A 25,105-nucleotide genomic window follows, 5' to 3' on the forward strand; every position below is an offset into this window, starting at 1 on the left:
ACTAGGTAAAGAAAAAAAAAGACATTAAAAATACATTCAACACTGTCAAACAGGAGAGTAGAAGATAAAGGTATTTCCTTAAAGCAATTAGGGCAGTTGAGGAAATAAGGGAATGTGAGTAGAGAACTCACGTAGTAGATTGACAGGCTGGCCCAGCAGAGCAAAGGGCAGGGTCTCAAGGCCCAGACCTGAACGTGACCAAGAAGTGAGCCCTGGAACTGCCACCAGATGGCAGGCCCAGCCCAGGGCACCCCGGAGGGAGCGAGACTGAGAAGAAGGAGGTGATCCTGGTCTTTGGGAGCTACAGTGGGGCAGGACTGTGGAAGACAATCCTGGGAGAAGGGCTTCAGAGGCCTCCCAGCAGTGAATGGGAAGTGATAGGACCAGAGCAATGTTTCAGGAGGAATCGCTGTCAAAACTGGAGAGAAGATGGGGGAGAGATCTACATGTCATCCGACCTTCCAGTCCACATCTGCTGTGTGCCCCTCTACAGCTCTCCCAACTCAATGTCGTCAGCCCCTCCTGCAAAAGGGTAAGACCAGACACTGAGACACTGCACACTGACAACAGGAGCACTGATGTGCTATTTCATGTTCGATGAACAAATAGCTGCTACCCAGACATGGATGAACCTCACTAAACACAGTACTGAGAAAAAAAGCCAGATGTATCACACGATTCCACGATTCCATGTTCATGGAAGAGAAGCCCGGAGAGCAGTGCCCTTTGAGGGAGACTGGGAAGATGCGCAAGGAAGGAGGCCAGGGACTGATAAGCTATTGCATGATCTGGAGGGAAGAGCGACTTTTTTTCATGGCTGCCCAGACTTGGATAAAGCAGGCTTGTTTGGGTTGGGGGAGGGGAGATACCTGGCTATGTGTCTCACATTTTGCATTTCACTCAGCTTCAGAATTATTTATTTTTCATGTTTATTTTCTATTTGAAAGGCAGAGGGAAGGGAAGGAAAAGGGAAACAATCTTCTATCCACTAGGTTACTCTCTAAATGCCTACAACAAGTGGGACCTGGCCAGACTGAAGCCAGGAGATCCAACTGTGGTTTGCACATGAGTGGCAGGGACCCAACTACTTGGGCCATCATTTGCTGTCTCCCAGGGTGTGCAGTAGCAGGAAGCTAGGTCAGAAGCAGAGTAGCCAGGCATTCTGATCTGGGATGTTGGCAATCCAGGTGGTGGCTTAACCACTGTGCCACAACACCTGCCTTAAGAATGACTTAAAACAGTTGAAATATGCTAACAACCCAGATGGCCATCAGCAGAAGAATGGATAAACCAACGATGATCTACTTCAGTAAAAATGGAGAATTATTTCAATTTGAAAAAATAATGTAGTGCTGATACATGCTACAACATGCAGGAACCTTGGTAACATAAGTGAAATAAGCTAGACTCCAAAGGACAAATACTTTACAGTTCCATTTATATGAAGCATCTGGACTAGTCAAATTCATAGACAGAAAACAGATTGCTGTTGCCAGGGGAAATGGGAATTTAGTGTTTGAATAGAATAGAGGGCCAGTTTGATGTACTACTGAACTGTACATTTAATAATGGATAAAAGGTTAACTTTTACATTGAAATGATGAGAGAGCTATGAAAATAGTGATAATGGTTACACAACACTGGGAATGTACTGAATGCCACTGAGTTGCATACTTACAATGGCTTAGTAGCAAAGTGTTCATAGAAGCAACACTGAAGAGCTACGACGTGGCTGGCATCACCCTTTGCTCTGGGAACACACAACCCATCCATTGCTGATTGGGGTACCGGAACACCCAGGAAATGTGTGTGCCCTTGACAGCTTTTTCTTTTCCAACCCTGCCCACCTGGAGAGCACAGTCATCTTCCGATACAGTTCTCCCAGATCTACCTCCATTTGCAAATCAGGTTTAAAACCAGAACTGTTATCAGCCCCTAGATAAGCTTCTAATTTTTATTTGATGTGAGGCTTTTTCAAGGAGACTAATGTTAGATGGAGTTTGTGGTGGGCCCTGTGACTAAGCTAATCATCATTCAACAAACATTTATTGAGTACCGCCTTTATGGGGACACTGAACTGAGCAAACGGTAAGACAATGCCTGCCCTCAAGGGGTTCAACTGGGAGAGATGAACTTGTCAGTGAGTGTGTGTCCTAACATGTGTCACAGATGCTCTGAGAGTAAGTCCACCTATGCAGGCCCAAAGAGGCCAAAATCAAGGCCTTACAAGACCCAGTGTTGAGCAGATGTTGATTTGCTGTTCATCGTATTAAATCATTGCTTCCTTTGCTAACAAGCTTGCTCCTGGAATTACCACGCCAGCGATCACAGGCAGCGAACTGTTTCCCATGTATACACCTTTACTGAAAGAAATGTATATGTAGGGAACACCTCGCTATCATACTTTACAATGATTAGAGCAGTGATTCGTAACACTCCCACACCAACGTCAAGGCGTTCTACCTATGCCAACTGACTATCACATGCTGGCAGATACATCCGAACTGGTTTCTGCCTCTGTCACTGAGCTATGACTTGTGTGTGGCTTTAATTCCCCCCACACAGAGGCTGAGTACACAAGAAATGCAAATTATTACCAGCAAGAGCCAAAATAAAATTACTGCAGGCAAAGAATGATTACCTGAGCTTCTGAATTAAATTCTCCGAAACTAAACAGCCTGGACCTTAATTCCAGCTCCGCGGCCTTTTCCTCTTCTCTCACACAGTTAGCCTTGAGCATCGCCTTTTGCTCCAACAGAAAGTCCACGTTGCTATTTCTATTGCAGAAGAAGAGAACCTGCTCTGTAATTCACAATTTGGCACAAAAAAAATTGTCACGCGCATCAACACTGTTTAGATCATGGTCAGCATCCTATGTCTGGTAAGTCACATCTGAGTCTGGGTGTGAGGACACGGCCAAGGTACATGAGCTTCTCACGTTAAGATGAGAAAAAGAAATGCACAATGCCGCTTTTCATTTCCATCAGAGGGCGTTTTCTTCCCTCTTCCTACTTGTGTGGGTCCCTCCCCCCAGGCCCCCAGATAAAGAGGAGCAGAGCTGGGGCGTCAGCAGCTCCAGCTGCGGTGTGATCTATCAGGGCCAGCCATGCCCTCGGCTTGGGCTAGTGATCAGTATCTGGGAAGCGGGAGGGTGGACCCCCGAGTCCCTCCCCTTGACATTCCCACAGAGACCCCCCAGACGTAGATTCTACCATGATCCCTTTCTCCTGCCTGCCTGCTCCATCCCCATCCCCGAAAATCAAAAATCAGGTGGGGATGGGGATTGGGGGGGCAGCTGATGCTGGGAAGATTGGGAAATACAAAGATGAAAAGGTTACAGTGCTGGGAACGGGAGGCTGGGAGAAAATGTGTCTTAGGCTCTTACTTTCTGAACAAATTAATTTGTTCTGAAGTTTCTGTTTAAAAATGTGGTCAATGGGGCCAGTGCTGTGGCATAGCGGGTAAAGCTGCTGCCTGCAGTGCCAGCATTCCATATGGGTGCCAGTTCGAGTCCCAGCTGCTCCACTTCCAATCCAACTTGGCTGCTCTGCTTCCAATCCAACAGGCCCCTGCACCCATGTGGGAGACCTGGAGGAAGCTCCTGGTTCCTGGCTTTAGATCGGCACAACTCTGGCCGTTGTGGCCAAATGGAGAGTGAACCAGCAAATGGAAGACCTCTCTCTCTGCCTCCTCTTCTCTCTGTGTAACTCTTTCAAATAAATAAATCAGTCCTAACAAACAAACACACAAACAAAAACACCTTACAAAAAATGTAGTCATTTGTGCTGGTGTCGTGGCCTAGTGGGTAAAGCCTCTGCCTGTGACACACCAGCATCCCATAAGGGCACCGGTTCAAGTACCAGCTGCTCCACTTCCGATCCAGCTCCCTGCTAATGTTCCTGGGAAAGCAGAAGATGGCCCAAGTCCTTGGGCCCCTGCACCCACATGGGAGACACAGAAGAAGCTCCTGGCTTTGGTCTGGCCCAGACCTGGTTGTTGCAGCCATCTGGAGAGTGAACCAGAGGATAGAAGACCTGTCTCTCTAACACTGCCTCTCAAATAAATAAATCCTTAAAAATAAAATGAAAAATAAAAATGTGGTAATCCAGCTCAGATCATTTTGAAAAAGGTTTTAGAGCTTTGTATAATGGGGTAGATACACAGATCTGTTCTCTGTGATTTGATGCTCTTTTTCAAAAGTGTAATAAGTGTGCTAAAATGTTAGCGTCAGAAGGAATTCTGAGAGACACCTAGTCCAGCCTCCTTCCCCTGACTGCACTCTGTCTGTAAGAGCCTTGGCATGCGGACAGGTGCATTAGAAAAAGATACAGAATATCTAACAATGAAAATTATTTAGGTGAGAATCACATCAAGGAAACCTCACTTATTGCATCGTCAGGCCAAGTGCCATCCGACTGAGGAAAGGACAGCCAGGTGACAGGTGACGATGACACTGGTCACAAACAAAGGCAGTAGGTGCCATTTAAATGGTTTTCAGCTACCTTTTATCATTACGAAGGAGAAAAGATATTCTGACAAGTAAGAGGAGGTAGGGACAAAATTCAACTAAAGCCAGTCCATTCTGTGTAAATACAGCTTCCCATTTTTATACCCAGCAATGCAAACTCTAATAGAAATCCCAGCCTACATCCACAGAGACCAGCAGAAGGAGCCACTCGTGCATGAGGGGCCATTTCCTGTTACACACTGCTTAACGGAATAATCGACTTGTTTAGGATGACTTACATTTTTTCCTGTATCATTCTCTCTCGTTTGTTTATATCTTCCAGATTTTCATCTACATCCTGGGAATACTGGACCAAAGTTAGATTCTGCTCTTCCAGCTCCATGAGCACTTGGAGCAGCTCCTCTGGCTCTTTGAAATAAAGCTCCGGCTCCTACGCGATCGGTAACCAAGAACAGAATTCACTGATGAAACTGCTACCTGTGTACATGGGCAGTACAGGAGAGGACTGTGTACTCCTGCTACCTGTGTACTCTAGACAGTACCGGGGTGTGGGGGGGAGGCTGCCGTCCTGTGAGAGCGACAGGGCAGGATGCAGTAGCCTTGCCTGGCTCCCAGTGAGACCTGGCTCTCAGCAGGATGACACGTGGGGGCTGGGGGGCAAGGGGGAGGGGCCGGGAAAAGGAAGCAGAGGGTGAGGAGTGGAGAAAGCAAGGACACAGCAGAAGAGGGGACGTGGGCAGGAAAGAGGAAAAAGGCAAGGGAGACGGAATGGGACACAGAAGCGGGCTAAGGGAGGCTGTTTTCCCCCTGCATTTTAATCATCTTCTATTTCCCAAATTTTTAAGACTAAACACAGCTTACTCTAAGCAAATTGCCTTTTTTTGGAGGTGGGGGGAACAGGCAGAGTTAGAAAGTGAGAAAGAGAAAGGTCTTCCTTCCGTTGGTTCGCCCTCCAAATGGCCGCTATGGCCAGCGCGCTGTGCTGATCCAAAGCCAGTAGCCAGGTGCTTCCTCCTGGTCTCCCATGGGGTGCAGGGCTCAAGGACTTGGGCCATCCTCCACTGCCTTCCTGGGCCACAGCAGAAAGCTATACTGGAAGAGGAGCAACTGGGACAGAATCCGGCACCCCGACCGGGACTAGAACCCGGGGTGCCGGCACCGCAGGCGGAGGATTAGCCTAGTGAGCTGTGGCGCTGGCCGCAAATTGCTTTTAGAACATGGCCTGGACATTTGCATACTCATACTCATTATTTACAGTAGCCAGGAGGTAGAAGCGACAGGAATATCCATTGATGGGTAAAGGGCTAAAGCAAATGTGGGGCAGATACTCAGTGAAATAGTGGTCACCCTTACAAACTGAGGAAACCTTATCTTACACTATAGCATAGGTGAACCTTGGGGATATCTTGCATGATGTCACGAAAAGACAGATATTGCATGATTACACTTACATGAGGTATCTTTTTTTTAAGGTGAGAAACCCTACTTTAACCATCTATTTTTTTTTCAAATGTTTATTTATTCATTTTTAAAATTCATTTGAAAGGGAGAGAGAGAGAGGGAGAGAGACAGAGACAGAGAAAGATTCTCTATCTGCTATTTCCTTCCCCCAAATGTCCTCAATAGCCAGGGCTGGGCCAAAGCTAGGAGACAGGAACTCCACCCAGGCCTCCCACGTGGATGCAAGGAACCCAAGTACTTGGGCTATCAACACTGCCCCCTAGGGGCCGGCGCTGTGGCATAGCAGGTTAAATTTCCACCCCCATGGGGCCAGCGCTGTGGCTTACCGGTAAAGCCACTGCCTGCTGTTGCAGGCATCCCAGATAGGCGTTGATTTGAGACCCAGCTGTTCCATTTCCAATCCAGCTCTGCTGAGGCCTGGGAAAGCAGTGGAAGATGGCCCAAGTCCTTGGGCCCTGGTACCCATGTGGGAGACCCAGAAGAAGCTCCTGGCTTCAGATCGGCCCAGCTCTGGCTGTTGCAGCCATTTTTGGGAGTGAACTAGCGGAAGGAAGACCTCTCTGCCTCTCAAAAAAACAAAAACAAAAACAAAAAAAACCACAACAACAAAACAAACAAAAAAAACCCAAAAAACTCCACCCACACCCACATCCCATATGGCCTCCGGTTTGAGTCCAGTCTGCTCTAATTCTGATCCAGCTCCCTGCTCACGGCCTGAGAAAACTGCAGAAAATAGCCCAAGTGCTTGGACCTTTGCAGTCACAGGGGAGACCTGGAAGAAGCTCCTGGCTTCGGATTGGTGCAGCTCTGGCTGTTGTGGCCATTTGAGGAGTGAACCAGTGGATGGAAGACCTCTCTGTCCCTCCCTGTCTGTAACTCTGCCTCGCAAATAAGTGAATAAATCTTAAAACACTGCCTCCCAGGCACATTAGCAGGAAACTATCAGAAGCACAGGCAGGACTCCACCTAGGTACTCCTGTAGGGATGTGGGGGTATGATAAGCGGCAGCTTAACCTGTAGTCAGACTCTGGAAACAGACGCACAATGGGGGCTGCGCAGGGGCTGTGGGAGGAGGGAAGGGACTTGTTGGTCTGTGGGTGCAGAGGTCTGTTTTGCAGGATGGGGAGGTTGGGGAGATCTGTTGCCAATGATGTGCATGTAGTCAGCACTGCTGAACTGCATGCCTCAAAAATGGCTAAGATGGGCCAGCGCTGCGGCTCAATAGGCTAATCCTCCGCCTGTGGCGCTGGCACCCCGGGTTCTAGTCCCGGTCGGGACACCAGATTCTGTCCCAGTCACTCCTCTTCCAGGCCAGCTCTCTGCTGTGGCCCGGGAGTGCAGTGGAGGATGGCCCAAGTGCTTGGGCCCTGTACCCGCATGGGAGACCAGGAGAAGCACCTGGCTCCTGGCTTCGGATCAGTGCGGTGCGCTGGCTGCAGCAGCCATTGGAGGGTGAACCAACGGCAAAGGAAGACCTTTCTCTCTGTCTCTCTCTCTCACTGTCCACTCTGCCTGTCAAAAAGGAAATTAAAAAAATTTAAAAAATTAAAAAATAAAAAAAATGGCTAAGATGGTGAAAGGTCAAATGCATGGTGACTTTTGTTCCTTTAAATTTTGGTAGTTATATGTAGAGTGGCTTAGCGCAAGGTCCATGTTGTGGCCGCAAAGGGCTGTTTTGTTGAAGGCTGACCTACTGTATGGCTCAGCAACCTGATGCAGCTCAAGCCCCAAAAGAATACTGAGCAATGAGAAAGTGGCTGTTTCTACAGGAAGACTGTGGATTACATGAGGACACTTCAAAAGATCACGGCAAAGTACACAGGCTTGTACAATGTGCATGGCTTTCAAGGTTTTTTTGCACCAAAATGAACTTTTCTGTTAAATCCAATTTCCATGAACTTTTTGAAGTACCACTGTGTAGGAATATATCTCCTAAATTATCCTCTTATAGACATGTTTCTTAAACTAATGACAAAGATGGGCTATACTTCCAATCTGAGAGCAGTAGGAAACTCAGATTCTCTCTGGAAAATTTGCAGAATATTTACAATGGAAATGCTTAAGTTCCAAAGAAGAAACGAGCATCTATCCTCTTCACCAGACACAACGTTTCAATCAAGAGGCGTAGTGTAGTTACCAGGTCGAAGTCCACATCCTCATCCAGAAAGAATTCCAGACTGTCCTCCGAACTGATGCTTTCAGGCCGACTACAAAAGGAACACAGAAGTGGGGGAGGGGGAGTGATTTCTGAGCCATTTTCTGCCAACAGATTCGCTTTCATTTCATTTCATCTAGCACAGTCCAACAGGTGGCTCAGCCTTCCAGGAATCTGCAGATTGCATTCAATACACACGTATGATTAAAAACTCCCCAAAAACTGGAATAGAGGAGACTTTGTCAGCTTGGCAGAGTGTCTACAGCTGCAGAAACTGACAGCTAACGTCACACACTGAAGACCTGCATCCTCTCACGACTAGGAGCTGTCCAGGACATTGTCCCCTCTGCTCTTACTCAGAGCAGTAAAGAAAAACCAAGGGACATAAAATAATACAGACCAGAAAGGAAGAAGGAAAACTGTCCCTGTTTGCAGATGACACGATAGTCCACATAGGAAATCCAAAGGAATCTTTTTTGTCTTTTGGGAGAGAGAAGGAGCAAGCTCCCATTCACTGGTTTACTCTCCAAATGCTTGCAATGGCTGCAGCTGGGCCAGACCGAAGCTGGGAGCCAGAAGCTCCACCAAGGTCTCCCACATGGGTGGCAGGGACCCAAGTCCATGAGCCACCAGCACTGCCTCCCAGGGCCTGCAGTCGCAGGAAGCTGGAGTGAGGACCCATGGCAGGAACTGGACCTGGGTATTCTCACCCAGGAGGCAGGCTTCCTAGCTGCTGTCTCACTGCTAGGCCCAATGCCCAACCCCAGAGGAGTCTTTAAGAACAAAGCAGAAACAGAATCTGGGAACTAAGAAAAAGTGAGTTCAACATGGGCAGAGTATACAGGATAAAAGCACAACCACCAACTGAAAAACCTTTCAGTCTCAACCTGACACCTTGTATAAAGTGGGTCACACTTTCTCTTGCCAGCACGTTATGTACGAATTACCTCAAATTGCAAAATGGATCATGGGCTTACATATAAAACTATAAGATTCTTAGGGCAAAAAAATCTTTCAGTCTTGGGCTACGCCAAAGATTTTAGAATTGACACCAAAATTGAGGTCCATAAAACAAATTACAAATTGGACTTAACTGAAATTTAAAATTTTGTCTCTACAAAAGATCTTGTTAGGAGAATGAAAGAACATTATGGCCGGCGCCGCAGCTCAATAGGCTAATCCTCCGCCTTGCGGTGCCGGCACACCGGGTTCTAGTCCCAGTCAGGGCGCCGGATTCTTTCCCGGTTGCCCCTCTTCCAGGCCAGCTCTCTGCTGTGGCCAGGGAGTGCAGTGGAGGATGGCCCAAGTGCTTGGGCCCTGCACCCCATGGGAGACCAGGAGAAGCACCTGGCTCCTGGCTTCGGATCAGCGCAGTGCGCCGGTGCAGTGTGCCGGCCGCGGCGGCCATTGGAGGGTGAACCCACGGCAAAAGGAAGACCTTTCTCTCTTTTCTCTCTGTCTCTCTCTCTCTCACTGTCCACTCTGCCTGTCAAAAAAAAAAAAAAAAAAATTATGGGAGAAAATATCTGCAAACTACACATACCCAAAGATTAGAATCTAATATATAAAGAATTCTCCAAATTCAACAAATTCTGTTTTTAAAAAGTCAGAAAATGATGGGGCCAGTGCTGTGGTAGGTTAATCTGTGGTGCCGGCATCCCATATGGGCACCGGTTCTAGTCCCGGCTGCTCCTCTTCCTATCCAGCTCTCTGCTATGGCCTGGGAAAGCAGAAGATGGCCCAGGTGCTTGGGCCCCTGCACCCACTTGGGAGACCTGGAAGAAGCTCCTGGCTCCTGGTTTTGCATTGATTCAGCTCTGGCCCTTGTGGCTACTTGGAGAGTGAACCAGCGGATGGAAGACCTTTCTCTCTGTCTCTCCCTCTGTCTCTCTACCTCTCAAATAAATAAAATCTTAAAAAAAAGTCAGAAAATGAGTAAAAGACATGAGCAGACATTTCACCAGAGGATACAGTAATACATAAGCACATGACAAGATATTCAACCCCACTAACTACTGGGGAAATGCAAATTAAAAGCACAATGAAATATCACCATACACCTATCAAAATAGTTGAAAAAAAAAAAAGGGGGTTGGCACTGTGGCTTAGTGGATAAAGCCACTGCTTGCAGTGCCGACATCCCATATGGGCGCTGGTCCAAGTCCCAGCTGCTCCAGTTCCAATCCAGCTCTCTGCTGTGCCCTGGGAAAGCAGAAGATGGCCCAAGTCCTTGGGCCCCTGCACCCACATGGGAGACCAGAAGAAGGTCCAGGCTCCTGGCTTCTGATTGGCCCAGCTGCAACCCTTGCAGCTATTTGGGGAGTGAACCAGCAGATGGAAGACTCTCTCCGTCTGCATCTGTAACTCTGCCTTTCAAATAAATAAATAAATCTTAAAAAAATGGCTTCCAAATGCCACAGAAAGGGACCCACCCCAAGGAATTCAGAGCAAAGCACCTCTGTTGCCTTTAGCAACTACCAGGGACACTAGGGTGCTGCCCCTATATCCCTTTCTCAGGGCCAGGGTGCCGCCTGACCCAGCACTGATACACACACACATACACACACACACCCAGGGCCAGGGTGCCACCTGTCCCAGCACTGACACACACACACACACACACACGGCCAGGGTGCCGCCTGTCCCAGCACTGATACATACACACACACACACACACAGGGCCAGGGTGCCACCTGTCCCAGCACTGACACACACACACACACGGCCAGGGTGCTGCCTGTCCCAGCACTGATACATACACACACACACACACACACACATACAGGGCCAGGGTGTCACCTGTCCCAGCACTGACACACACACACACACACATACAGGGCCAGGGTGCCACCTGTCCCAGCACACACACACACACACACACACACAGGGCCAGGGTGCCGCCTGTCCCAACACTGATACACACACACATACACACACACACACAGGGCCAGGGTGCCACCACATACATATATATGTGTATATATTTATATTTATTTTTAAAAAATTTTAAAGAGCTTGTTATTTATTTGAAGGTCAGAGTTAAAGCGAGAGGAGACACACAAAGGCAGAAATCTTCCATCCGCTGGTTCACTCCCAAATGACCCTAATGAACAGGGCTGGACCAGGCTGAAGCCAGGAGCCTCAGCTATCTCCAGGTCTCCCACACGGGTGCAGGGACCCAAGGACTTGGGCCATCTTCCACTGCTTTCCCAGGTGCATTAGCAGGGAGCTGGGTCAGAAGTGGAGCAGCCAGGACTTGAACTGGCGCCCATGTGGGATGCTGTGCTGACAGTGGCTTCACCCGCTACACCACAGTAGCCTGGGTGGAGAACTAGCAACTCAGGAAATGATGAGTATAACTGAGTCAACCATCATCAAGGGAAGCAACAAAAGATAAAAATGGTTTATGGTGCTATTGCAGCAATTTTGAGCAATGTGGCAAAATTGCGAACCCATAGGCAAAGCAGCTTAGGAGACAACAGCAGAGACCCCAGAGGCAGGGGCGATCGGTTTCTGGAAGTAGCAATGGCTTCTCAAAGAATGCATAGGAGTCCATGGGAGCTCAGACACTGCACAAGCCACCTCCACTGGGTGTTAGCACAGCTGGGGATGTGGGATCTACGTGGAAGAAAGGCCAACAGAGTGGTTTTCTAGAAACCTTTCCATTCCCAAGAGAGTTAATCAGCATGCACTGTACTTGGACATGGATGATTTCTTGGGCTCTGGGTTGAGGGTGGGCCTCTTGCGTGGCTTTCCTGTTCATGACGTCCAGGTGAAGTCCATGCCATTGGCGTAGGTGGGGTGAGAAGAAATGACAGGTGATTAGAAATCAGTCCTTGTCCCTTGGTACAAGGGAGAAAATAAGAAGTGATGTGCATGTCAATCATTACGTCTTGGGACAGACCTACCGCTGCCACAGACGAGTGACCTGCGCACCTGTCCCGCCCCCCCCTCCACTTATGTGTACTTGCTATCCCCTTCAAGATGTGGCCCCAACCCTGAGTTGAAGCTGAGAAGCGGCCATGATTTGTCTTGGGTCTCCTCCTCCACTGGCCCACAAACCCACCCGCTGCCTCACGTTTCCTCTTGCCAGTACCCTTAGGACCCAGCCATTGTTCCCCGATTCTGTCTTGAAACCAGAGTGGGCCTCACCCTTCCTTACCCTCTGTCTGGCAAGCTCCTACTCATACTTCAAAACCCAGCTCACATGTAAACCTTAAGTAGAAAGGGTCTTCTAAATGTGTCAGGCAGAGATCACATTTGGGGTTCTGTCTCCTGAGCCCTTGTTGCCTGTCAGTCACTTGCCCTGTTGTATTGCATAGCTCAGGGGTGCAGACATATGCTCTGTTCACCTTTGTGAACTCCAAGTCTTAAAACGTGCCCAACACATTGTATGCTTCCAATAAACAAATGGCACATGAGAGAAAGAAGAGGAAGAATGGATGGAGAGCTGGATGGATGCCATCACCACCATCAATGATCATCTTCGCTTTTAAGCTGAGACCGAACGCGTACTGCTGAAGTATCTTTAAGGGGTGTGACTTAGACTGAACAAGCTCCATCGTCCATATTTCACAGACAGGAGAACACTGACATCACTCCGCTGCCTGCCCACACGTGCCACTCCGGAGCCTCTAACAGGCAAAGCATGCCTTCCACGAGGCGCGCCCAAAGGGACCACGGCACCCACGACAATGCACTTTGTCAAGCAGCGAGCTGGGTGCACAGGGCGTCAGGCTCCTTCCAGGGTCATTTCTGGGCAGACACAGGTGCAAGGGAGCTGTACCCCTGCCCTCCCGGGCACACACTGCTGGATAAAGGACAGATGGGGTCACTGAGTCAGCTTGGGTTGGGGGACTGCAGATCCAAATGACAACAGGCTCTCTTCCTTCCCAGGTCCTCTGCCTGTGCCCAGCTCTGAGATTTGTGATGATGTTGGAGAACACTGGGAGCCTCAGAGGATGGGAGAGGTGAACGCCACCCTCTACCTCCCAGGTCAGCGTGCAGGCCCTGCCCCCTGCCACAGACATACTCTCCACTCTCCCTCTGTGCGGCAGGCCACGTGGCTCTCACTTACCTTGGCTCCTTCTCCCTTCTCCTGAAAGCAACATCCCCTCGGACTCATCCGGGGTGCCCTCTCTTTTATTTGAACTGATGGAGAATTCTGGAAAACAAGGTGGGGGGAGAGAGAGCACAGACGCGGGTGGGTGGGGCCGCCTCTGAGCCTGGTCCTCACTGAGTTGGTGAGCTGCCACCAGGTGGCGTCACTCCTGCGACACTCAGTACTCAGTGGGCAGGGCCAGCACCAGTGGCAGGCTGGGAAATGGTTAGCAGCCGGCTCTCCAGGGAACAGAGCGGGGCTTGGCCCACAGTGGGTGGTGCAAACGCTCCTGTCCCAGAGCATCTCTGCCTGTTTTGTTCTGGGCTCCACCTGGGAACTCTCTCCGGGGAGTTAGCAGAGGTGAACACAGGGTGTCCCCTCTCCCGGATTTATTCTGCTTTGCTGCTTTGTGTCCAAAGTTCTGAAAGCCAGTGTTTCTTCTAAATATATCCAGTGTTTTAGATGTTTTCAGGCAGGTCTGTGGGAAGAAGCTCCTGGCTCCTGGCTTCAGATTGGCCCAGCTCCGGCCGTTTTGGCCAATTGGAGAATGAACCAGCAGATGAAAAACTTCTCTCTCTCCCCCTCTTTCCCTCTCCCCCTCCCCCCTCTCTTTCTCTCTCTCTCTGCCTCTCCTTCTCTAACTCTGAATTTCAAGTAAATAAATCTTAAAAAAAAAAAATTCTCACAATTTGGGCCAGTGTCGTGTGTAGCAGGTTACACCTGCAATGCTGGCATCCCATGAGAACAGGTTTGAGTCCTGGCTGCTCTACTTCCGATCCAGCTCCCTGCTGATTCGCCTGGGAAAGCAGCTGAAGATGGCCTAAGTGTTTGGGTCACTGCCAGTGTGAGAGACTCAGATGGAGTTCTAGGCTCTTGGCTTTGGCCTGGCCCAGCCCCGACTCTCACAGCAGCTAGGGAGTGAATCAGTGGATGGAAGATCTCTCTTTGTCTCTCTCTTCCTCTCTGTAACTGTGCCTTTCAAATACATCTTTTTAACAAATCCTGACTATTTAAATACATAACAAACATTGAAGCGGAATATTTTGGAATCAGGGCTGTTTACTAAATGGAGAATACGTGACTTACTTGTTAATAATTTTGGAAGGACGACTTCCTCTTTACTCTTGGATGCCTGCGTTCTTTTTAGTGCTTGCTGCATTTGCCAATGCTTTGGAGATAATTTCAGCAGAAAAAATCCATATTTTATGTACTCCCTAAGTAGGAATTCTGTTTTTGCTATTTCACTACTCGAAAGAAACAAGGATATGATTAGGTACGTGTATTTGAAAGCATAGTCATCTAAAAAAATTTATAAAATTCATTCTCTTGATTAGGCATTTGCATAACAATTGGCTTGGCAAAAGGATAAACACAGCCACAAAAAATGCAGGCTTCAATGAGCTATGAGGTGAAAAAGAAACCTGCAGGAATGCTGCCTGAATAAAATATTTCTAGAATCGTGCACACATACCGTAGGCTGATGAGAATTTCAATCTATTTATTTGTCTGTGAAAAACACGTGTTAAGTTGCAGACACAGGGAAAAATTAGAAGGTAGCAAAAAATGGTATTTGTTTAAGGAGGAGGAAACCAAGGGTTAATGAGCACCTCCTGTCATTGGGCAGGTTCCCCAGGGTTCCTGTCTGGCGTGTACGCCGGAGGGAACAAGCAGACAGTAACTTCAGCTATAAGCAGAAAGGAACTCGTTTGCGTCGACAAAGCCAGGGGCAAGAGCGTCTCATGAACACACACCAGGCTCCCGGAGTAAAGGGTGGTTACACGTCCTGTAGAGTTTGCTTTGGGAGTCATACACAGGCCGTTAAATCTGGGGAAACTTCCAGGAAGGGTTATGATGTTTAAAAGCGGGCAGGGGTGGTGGTTGCTGGCAGTCACCCGAGGTCCAAGTACAGTGGAGAGAGGTGGCTGATGCAAACCAATCTCTCCAAAATGAAACCCACAACCCGGCTGAGAGAGACTGGACTCCATTTTGAATCAGGACTTTGACCAGGGAAGCCTACAGGTACACACATAACAGCCCACTGAGGGGGTAGGGGTCTGAAGGCAGCACTGGCAGCAGCCGTGCGCAGGCGCTAGACCAGTGACTGTAGCGTGTGATCCAGAGCTGGGAAGAGGGAACGGCCCGCAGCCCCCACTGTCTCAGACATCAACAGGGAAGTGGCTGGGCAACTACCAGAAACAAAGGGGCACCCATGCCAGCAGTGACCAGGGGAACCTTAGGTGCTGAGACCTTGGGGCTGGGTGGCTAAGAGAGAAGCTGCAGGATGTAGCTCAGATTCATTTCCTTGGAAACTCACCTTGCCCTAGAGCAGTGACCAGAGCCCCCAGGTCACACCCACCACACACCTCCTGGTATTCACTGGAAGGGTAGACATTCCAGGAAGCCACAGAAACATAGCAGCCCTCGCCCCAGAAAAAAGTCAACAGAAGAAAAAATTGAAAATCAATTCCAAAAAATGCCAAAAAATAAGAACCAAAATTCGAAGAAGAAAAAGGAAGTCATCATGAACTCCCGAAGAACACAACAACATTTCAATATTAAAATGCAAAGAGGAAGAGATCCGAGGAAATACCAGAAATGGAATTTAGAAAATTAATCATAGTGTTATTAAAAAAAATCAGGAGCAAATCCATGAACTAAAAAAACCCATACAAGACATAAACAAAAAATTTTTGCCAGGAAATCAAGACCATAAAGAGAAATAAAAATGAAATTTTAGAAACAAAGAATTCAATGGATCAAATGAAAAATGAAGTGGAAAGTCTTAACAGCAGACTTAAGAAGGCAGCAGAAAGAACATCTGAACTAGAAGACAAGTCTTTGGAAATCTTACAGTCAGACAAAAGAACAAAAAAAAAAAAACAAGAAAATATTGTTGGAGACCTATAGGATATTATCAAATGACCAAACATGTGGGTCATAGCAGTGCCTGAAGGAGTGGAAAGAGAGAAGGGGACAGAAAGCCTATTTAGTGAAATAATTACAGAAAACTTCCCCAATTTAGAGAAAGAAAGGAATGTTCAAATAGAGGAAGAACATAGGACTCCTAACAGATGTGACCAGAAAAGATCTTTACCACGACACTTTGTAGTCAAACTCTCCACAATAAAACATAAAGAAAAGATTCTAAAATGGGCATGAGAAAACCACCACATTACCTTCAGAAGATGTCCAATTAGACTCACAGCTGACTTCTCATCAGAAACCCTACAGGCTAGAAGGGAATGGCGAGATATAGTCCAAGTCTTAACAGTAAAAACTGCCAACCCAGAATACTATACCCCACACAGCCTGCATTTATGAATGAAGGTGAAATAAAGGACTTCCATAACAAACAGAAATTGAAAGAATTTGTCGATACTCATCCAGTCCTACAGAAGATGCTTAAGGATGTGTTAAATATAGAAACACAGAAAGACACCCACCATGATGAAAGAATGAGAAGGCAAAAAACCCACTAGTAGAAGTACAAAAGAAATCCAAAGTAAACAATAGGAAGAATTATAGACAAATGGCAGGGCCAAGTCCTTACTTATCAATTGTCACCTTGAACGTAAATGGCCTCAACTCTCCAGTTAAAAGATAACGATTGGCTGAATGGATTGAAAAAACAAGACCCATCTATTGACTGTTTACAGGAAATACATCTCACCAACAAAAATACAAGCAGACTGAAAGTGAAAGGCTGGAAAAAGTTAGTCCATACTAATAGAAACCAAGAAAGAATTAATGCTGCAATCCTAGTATCAGACAAAACAGACTGTAACATCACAACTGTTAAGAAAGACAAAGAAGGACACTCTGTAATGACTAAGGGATTGATCCAACAGGAATATTTGACAATAATAAATGAATGTGTGCCCAACTACAGGACACCTGGCTACTTTAAAAAATGTTAATAGACCTAAAGGGAGGCATAGACTCCAATAAAATAGTGATGAGGGACTTTAATACCCCACTTTCAGCAATGGAGAGAAAACTAAACAGAAAATCAGCAAGGAAACAACAGTTAATTGACACTATAGACCAAGTGGACCTAACAGATATCTAGAGAACTTTTCATCCTGCAGTGGCAGAATGCACATTTTTCTCATCAGTGCATAGAACTTTTTCTAGGATAGATCATATGCTAGGCCACAAAGCAAGTCTCAGCAAATTCAAAAAAATAAAAATAATTCCATGCACCAATAGAACACAAAAAAGGCAATCTGTAGAAGTGAAACTGACACTTTGAGAAACAATGACTTGTTGAACTCTTAATATAGAATTTACCAAATGTGTGTAAAGTTAATTGAAAATAGATATTAGTAAAAAATAAGAGTGGGTATGAGAGTGAGAGGGAGGAGGAAGAGGGGTTGGAATGTGGGTGGGAGGGTGGGAATGGTGGGAAGAATCACCATGTTCCTAAAGTTGTAATTATGAAATGTATTAAGTTTGTAACTGTAAAGCTATATAGTTCTGTATACATTCCTATGGACTTACTTCTAAGGGTACAGTTTAAAAACTTGCCATGGGATGCCAAATCCCCATAAGTAAGGTAGTTAAAAAATGCATTTTAAGTGTTAAAGTAATCATAGAGAGAGGATTAGCTACCCCCACCCTGGTGATGGAGACTGCTTCCTACAGTTACTCTCTCTGTAGTACTTCCTTGTGGTTTTTTCAGCTCTCCAACATCTGTTTACTCGACAAATATTTTATTACTTTTTGAGATACTTTTAATTTATAGTCAAAGGCTTCACTAACTAAAAAGTTCAACAAACAAAAAGTAAAAAAGGCCATAGTCTGACAGGAAAATAGGCAAGGGATATACATAGTACTCAAAAGAAAAAATGTTCAACTTCACTCATATAAATTTTTAAAAGTCAGAAAATCATTAGAACATGTAATTCCTATCAATTTGTCAAACATCTATTTAAAAATTTGTTTTTAACCTCAGAATCAGCCCTTAAGGCATACTGATCTGGCTGAAAAGCCCATGAGAGCATTTCAGGCATGAAAAGCCAAGATACTGTGGCAAAAAATGTCCTACAGAAAGGACCTCTGTGGGTAAGACCCCAGTGGAAAAAAGTGGTCAAAGATAGAGGTACTTTTCTTTGAAGGTAGGAGAGAACTTCTACTTTGCTTATGGCCTTGTCTAAATATTGAAGGATGCAAAAGGCTTTAGTTTGTGGACTCAAAAGGCTTCCACAGCCTAGTTAGCTCATGTCAAGAGCCTTGGGTAATCACTGATGTCATACATAAGAGTGTTAATTGTTAAATTAACAACAGGAGTCACTGTGCACTAACTTCTCATGCAGAACCTTTGTCCTCCAAGAGTTGTATTATGAGAGCTAATAATAAAACTTGTTCTCAAAGATTTACTTTGCTTTAGTGTATTAAGTAGAGGATATTCTTATGTCTCATAAGTTTTATATAAGCCTAAGTGCCCAATGCCATCGCTTGTTTCCTTAGGTACCTCTTCAATTAACGATGATATTTGTTCTCAAAGAAAAAAATAAAAGTATATTATTGCAAAACTTAAAAGAAAAATAAAGAAGCAGAAGGACGGGTGGGAGGGAGGGAAGGAGGGAGGATGGGGTGGGAAGTGTCATTATGTACTTAAAACCATATATATGAGATACATGAAATCTGTTCCATTTATATAAATTAAAAAAATTTTTTAAAAAGGGGGCGGATGTGTAGGCCACTGTGCTACCATGTATGCTACGTGGGTTCCATGTTTGGCTGGGGGTGGAGATTTAACATTATAATGCAGGGGGTTTGGCTTTCTACAGGAGAAAGGTCAAGGTGAGAGTGCGACTACAGCTTGAGCTCAGGCCTCTCCAGCTGGCCACAGCTACAGGGAGACTTACAGCTTTGGTAAGTGTCAGCAGCTGAGCTGCCTTGTGTCTGCAAGAATGCCTGGTGACCCTCACCTTGGCCTCGGTCCTGGTTATCTTCTGCAGGAGGGGGCAGTGTCTCTACTGCGTGCTGGGCAGGCTGAGGACACCCTGCACACACCATTGCATCTTCAGTACTACTTTAAGACAGGCACTGGGTATTCCTGTCTTTTGGAATAAGTGGGTGCTGCAAAGTCATCTGTCCAGCTTTGCACTCAGACTTGGGTCTGTGTGAGTTGGAGGTAGTGACGTAGACCTCATGCCCCCTCCCAGCTTCCCACTGCTTTCCCACAGTCATACTCCAAGGTGGACCTAGAAGGATGTTTAAAATAAAGAAAGGAGCGGCTTGCCCTGTGGCAATGAAGGTTAAGCTACCGCCTGTAGCGCTGGCATCCCATATGGGCACCAGTTCAAGTCCTGGTTGCTCCACTTCCAATATGGCTCCCTGCTAATGCACCTGGGAAAGCAGAATAAGATGGCCCAAGTGCCTGGGCCCCTGCCACCAGTGTGGGAGACCCAAAAGATGCTCCTGGCTTTGGGCCTGGCCCAGCCCCAGCAGTTGTGGCCATTTGGGAAATGAACCAGCAGATGGAAGCTCTCTCTCTCTCTCTCCTCCTCTATTTCTGCCTTTCAAATAAATTAATTAAAAAAACACACAAAAGGAGGCTCAAGTCATCAGGAGCTCTCATACTGCAATGTTTTGGAGGCTTCCTTATTCATACTCTCATCAATTCCCTTGTCAATATCACTTCCTAGCACTATCCTCAGCTTCAATACTTTAAACTTGTCAGAGTCTTCCTTCAGCCATGGAGCAAGTCTTATGCAAGGGTTCAAAAATGAGTGCATTCCACGCTCACAGAAAATGTGTCCATACTTTATTTTCTACTGGAATCCTCCCAGGTGTGCTACAAAGAACCTAAGGGAAGGGCCGGCGTTGTGGCAATGCCAGCATCCTGCATTGGAGCACCATTTCTTTGTTTTTTTTACACTTGTTTATTTTGAAAGTCGGAGTTACAGAGATACAGAGGGAGAGAGGGAGAGAGGGACATATATTCTACCCACTGATTCACTCCCCAAGTGGCTACAACAGCCATGGCTGGGCCAGGCAGAAGCCAGGAGCTTCTTCTGGGTCTCCCATGTGGGTACAGAGGCCCAAGGGCTTGGGCTGTCTTCTGCTGATTTCCCAAGCCATTAGCAAGGAGCTGGATCAGAAATGGAGCAGCTGGGACATGAATGGGTGCCCATATATGGGATGCTGGCGTCACAGGTAGAGACTTTACCTGTACACCACAATGCCAGCCCCCGGACCAACATTTCAAGTCCTGGCTGCACCACTTCCAACCCAGCTCCCTGTTAACACACCTGAGAAAGCAAACAGAGGATAGCCCAAGAGCTTGGGCCCCTTCCATCCTTGTGGGGAACCATTTGGATTTTCTGAGTGCTGGCTTTGCAGCCATTTGGGGAGTGAACCAGCAGATGAAGGATTCTCATTCCCTCTCTCTCTTTCCATCTCCCTCTCCCTCTCCATCTCCCTCTCCCTGTCATTCAGCCTTTCCAATAAATAACTTTTTTTTGAGGAAGAGAACCTAGGGTGAAGACTGGCTGGCACTGCAGGTTTCCCAGCAGAAGCTTCGCCACTGCTCCCTTTTGCTGTGGACAGAGCAGCTGAGGACCTCCTCAGGCAATCACAAGCCTACGAAGAGAGAGCACCTGCGCCCCTGCTCTGCCACAGCGTGTGTTTCATTGTCTTGTGCACCATCTAGGATGAGGACGTTCACAGACAGGCAGCAGGTTCTCTGGCCAGGCTGTTTGGAGTACGTGACCAGGAGGCTACTGTGTGTGAATGCAGTACTCTCTGCACACACAGAGGTTGCTCCTCCAGCTCCTACCTATTGTCTGTAAATGCACAGAATCTTCTCGTTGCATTGTGGGTGAGGGAAGGAAGGGCAGTCCTCTTCCTGGGGCACCTTCAACCTCAGGCTCCTAAAACAGGAGAGGACGCAGCAAGAATGTGCTTGAAGACAACTTTTCTTCAGTGCATTGGTTTCAGCAAAGCTGCCATCCAGTTCACGTGCTGCGTTTTAGACAAGCTATTGTCTTTCTCCCCAAAAGCCTCGGCTGTAGGGAATCCGACGACTTGGTGTTAGAGGGAGGTGAACACAAGTCCTCAAGAAGAAAATACAAGTTTCAGCATGACCTGAGACCAAGATGTCTCTTGGGTCATGAAATTATTACGGACGGAAGCTTCTTTAGATGTTTCAAATTATTTCACCTGAGTTCCCTTCACCAAAGCAGGAAACAGGTTTGAAAATGAGCAACTGATGGGACAATAATTTTAATGTCAACTCTTGCTCCTGTAATGTTTCTTCTTACCAATTTGTTTTTAATAGCAATACCAGATTTAACTAAATTGAAGTCTAAATATTAAAAATACTGCCAACTGGCCGGCGCCGCGGCTCACTAAGCTAATCCTCCACCTTGCAGCGCCGGCACACGGGGTTCTAGCCCCGGTCGGGGCGCCGGATTCTGTCCCGGTTGCCCCTCTTCCAGGCCAGCTCTCTGCTGTGGCCAGGGAGTGCAGTGGAGGATGGCCCAGGTGCTTGGGCCCTGCACCCCATGGGAGACCAGAAGTACTTGGCTCCTGCCATCAGATAAGTGCAGTGTGCCGGCCGCAGCGCGCTGGCCATGGCGGCCATTGGAGGGTGAACCAACGAGAAAAAGGAAGACCTTTCTCTCTGTCTCTCTCTCTCTCTCACTATCTACTCTACCTGTCAAAAAAAAAATACTGCCAAATATAATTCCAACATGAATGTAAAATGAATTCAAATTTGGGGGGGGGGGTGCAGTGTTGTGGCATAATAGATTAAGCTGCTGCCTGCAACACCAACAACCCATATGAGCTCTAGTTTGAATCCTGGCTGCTCCACTTCCAATCTGGCTCCCTGGGCCCTTGGATGGAGTTTCGGGCTCCAGGCTCAGCTCCAGCCATAGCAGCCATTTGGGAAATGAACTAGTGGATGGGGGCCGGTGCTGTGGCATAGTGGATTAAGTACCAGCATCCCATATGAGTGCTGGTTCAAGTCTCAGTTGTTCCACTTCTGATCCAGCGCTCTGCTTATGTCCTGGGAAAGCAGAAGATGGCTCGGATCCATGGGACCCTGAACACATGTGGGGGTCCTAGAAGAAGCTCCCGGCTCCTGATCAGGCCAGCTTTGGCTGTTGCAGCTATCTGGGGAGTGGGCCAGTGGATGGAAGACCTCTTTCTCTCTCTGCCTTTCAAATAAATTAAAAATCCTTAAAATATATATATATATACTTTTAAAAAAAAGAGGAACTAGTAGATGAAAGATCTCTCTCTCATCTCTCCCTCTTGCTCTGTAACTCTGCCTTTTAAATAAATAAATAAATAAATAAATAAGTAAATCTTTTTAAAAAACCCCAAAAAGCCAAATATTAGGGATGTTATAAAGTGGGGGGACAAATGTGTGTTTGAGAACAAATGGAAAAGGGTACTAAGAAGATAGCTAATGGTGTGCCCTCACATCAGTTTGCTGCTTCTTTTCCACTACTTTCTTCGCCTCTGTACCTGTGTGTTAGAGAAACTTTCCAGCCAGAGGCCAGGTACTGTCCCGATATTGATTGAGGCAGTGACCATCCTCAATCAATAGGCCACCTATTTTAAAAATATATTCATACTTATGAAATCATCAGCTGGTCCAGGTTATTCCCTCTTAGCTCTTGCTAAGCACAAACAGCTATTTTTAAAATATTTTTATTTATTTGAAAGAGACACAGGCAGATACCAAGATATCTTCCACCTGCTGGTTCACTCCTCAAATGCCTGCAGCGGCTGGGGCTGGGGCTGGGGCTGGGCCACGCCATAGCCAGGAACCAGAAATCCAATCCAGGTCTCCCCTGTGGATGGCAGTGATGTCACTGCTTAAGCCATGGCGGCCTGCCAGGGTGTGTATTAGCAGGCACCTGGATAGGAAGTGGAGCCGGGATTTGAACAGGGGATGCATGCATCCCAAGCAGGATCTTAACCACGGCAGCAAAGGCCCACCCCACAGACGGCCTCTCACGGGGTAGGGCAGCGCGATGAGGAAAGCCAGAGCCTCCACTCTCACCTCTTCACCGCCTGCACATCCATGCTTGCTTTCTTTAGCTCTGCTGTCACTTGGAGTTTGTTAATGGTTTCTTGTGCTGCACTGGAAAGTAACAGACATTTGTTAGTTTCCTTTTGCGTTTGTTTTGAGAAATTTTAAAAGGAGGCAAAACCAAAAAGAGGACTGGAGGGGGTCAGCGTGAAGAAACTAACATTTTAAGAGCTTCTACGGATCTCTGATCGTTTTCTCGAAGGAATTCCTCAAAGGCCATGGCGTCATTTTGGAGCTTTTTTTCTGCTTTCACCAGTTGCCCTTCCTTCGTTGCTATGTGCTTTTCAAACTTCTCAATTGTGTTTCTTTTGGTTAACAGAGCGTACTAGGAATATTGAAAACAAAAGTGCATCAAAAACATTGCTGCACATTGCAACACTGTCGTGAGAGGAAAACACTGCACAGCTGATGATCACTTGTATGAGAAATAATAGGATGCCCAAATAAATCTTGGGCAATGACCTTGATTTCAGGATGGAATTGGAAAAGGACAAATCAACGCCACACATTGAAAGTACACGATTTGTGAAGTCTTGAGATATGTATACTCTTGGAAATCCTCACCACTATGAAAATAATGAAAATACCCTCAGATCACCCCATAGAATTTCCTGAGCCATTGCACCCCTCTTTTCCTCCCTCCTTGCCAGCTCCTTCCCTAGGCAGCCAAGGACTTGCTTTCCGTTACCACAGGCTGGGTGGCATTTTCTAGAATTTTACGTAAGTGAAAGCATGGATGAACTAGTTTTCTGTCTGGCTTTTAAACTTAGCACAATTATTTTGAGATTCACCCATGCTATTGCAAAAATCCATAATTGATTCTCTTTTATTGCTGAATAACACTCAGTTTTTAAGAAACACCAAGGTTTGTTTCCCAGTTGAGTTTGGACATTTGAGTTGTTTTCTGTTTTGGGCTACTTCCCCCCCCCCTTTTTTTTAAAGATTTCTTTTATTTCTCTGAAAGGCAGAGTTACAAAGAGAGACAGAGATAGAGGTTTTCCATCTTCTGGTTCACACCCCAAATGTCTGCAATAGCCTCGGCTGGGCCAGGCTGAAACCAGGAGCCAGAACACTCCATCTGCATCTCCCACATGGGTGGCAGGGACCCGAGGACTAGGGCCATCCTTTGCTGCTTTCCCAGGCAAACTAGCAGGAGCTGGATGTTGGAAGTGGAGCAGCTGGGACTCAAGCAGGCACCCATATGGATGCCACTGTTGCAGGCAGCAGCTTAACCTGCTGTGCCAAAAGGCTGGCCCCTGTTTTGGGCTACTGCTCATAAAGTTGCTATGAACATGTATGCTTTCATTTGTCTTGGGTAAATACTGAGGAGTGGAAAAGCTATGAGTAGAAAACTGTTTTTATTTATTTATTTATTTATTTTTGACAGGCAGAGTGGACAGTGAGACAGACAAAGGTCTTCCTTTGCCGTTGGTTCACCCTCCAATGGCCGCCGTGGCTGGCTCGCTGCAGCTGGCGCACCGCGCTGATCCGATGGCAGGAGCCAGGTACTTATCCTGGTCTCCCATGGGGTGCAGGGCCCAAGCACTTGGGCCATCCTCCACTGCACTCCCTGGCCACAGCAGAGAGCTGGCCTGGAAGAGGGGCAACCAGGACAGAATCTGGCGCCCCGACCAGGACTAGAAACCGGTATGCCGGCACCACAAGGCGGAGGATTAGCCTAGTGAGCTGCGGCGCCGGCCAAGAAAACTGTTTTTAAGCTCTGACCCAAGAGGCTTTGTCATCGTCAGTGCAGAACTTCAAAAAGTTCTTATAAAAATGGAATTAAAAGTCAGTTTATTTTGTTGCAAAAATATTTTGAAATCTATGCATACTTTTTCATAATAAGTATTTTTCATGAAGTTTGAG

At 46.9% G+C, this 25,105-nt stretch overlaps 1 protein-coding gene across 7 annotated transcripts in view; it reads right to left on the bottom strand.

Annotated features, from left to right (window-relative positions):
- Positions 1–25,105, bottom strand: part of CCDC38 (coiled-coil domain containing 38) — a 68,415-nt gene that overhangs the window by 6,069 nt on the left and 37,241 nt on the right. For all 7 annotated transcript variants that reach the window (XM_008256911.4, XM_051845782.2, XM_051845780.2 and 4 more), the window contains 8 exons: positions 23,401–23,564; positions 23,210–23,290; positions 14,272–14,429; positions 13,162–13,248; positions 11,782–11,839; positions 8,067–8,136; positions 4,747–4,898; positions 2,642–2,777 (listed from right to left, as the gene is read on the bottom strand). In XM_008256911.4, coding sequence (XP_008255133.2) covers positions 2,642–2,777; positions 4,747–4,898; positions 8,067–8,136; positions 11,782–11,839; positions 13,162–13,248; positions 14,272–14,429; positions 23,210–23,290; positions 23,401–23,564 — 906 coding nt within the window. The remainder of the gene's footprint in view (positions 1–2,641; positions 2,778–4,746; positions 4,899–8,066; positions 8,137–11,781; positions 11,840–13,161; positions 13,249–14,271; positions 14,430–23,209; positions 23,291–23,400; positions 23,565–25,105) is intronic.

Source organism: Oryctolagus cuniculus, chromosome 11 (assembly GCF_964237555.1).
Source record: "Oryctolagus cuniculus chromosome 11, mOryCun1.1, whole genome shotgun sequence".
Taxonomy (NCBI): domain Eukaryota; kingdom Metazoa; phylum Chordata; class Mammalia; order Lagomorpha; family Leporidae; genus Oryctolagus; species Oryctolagus cuniculus.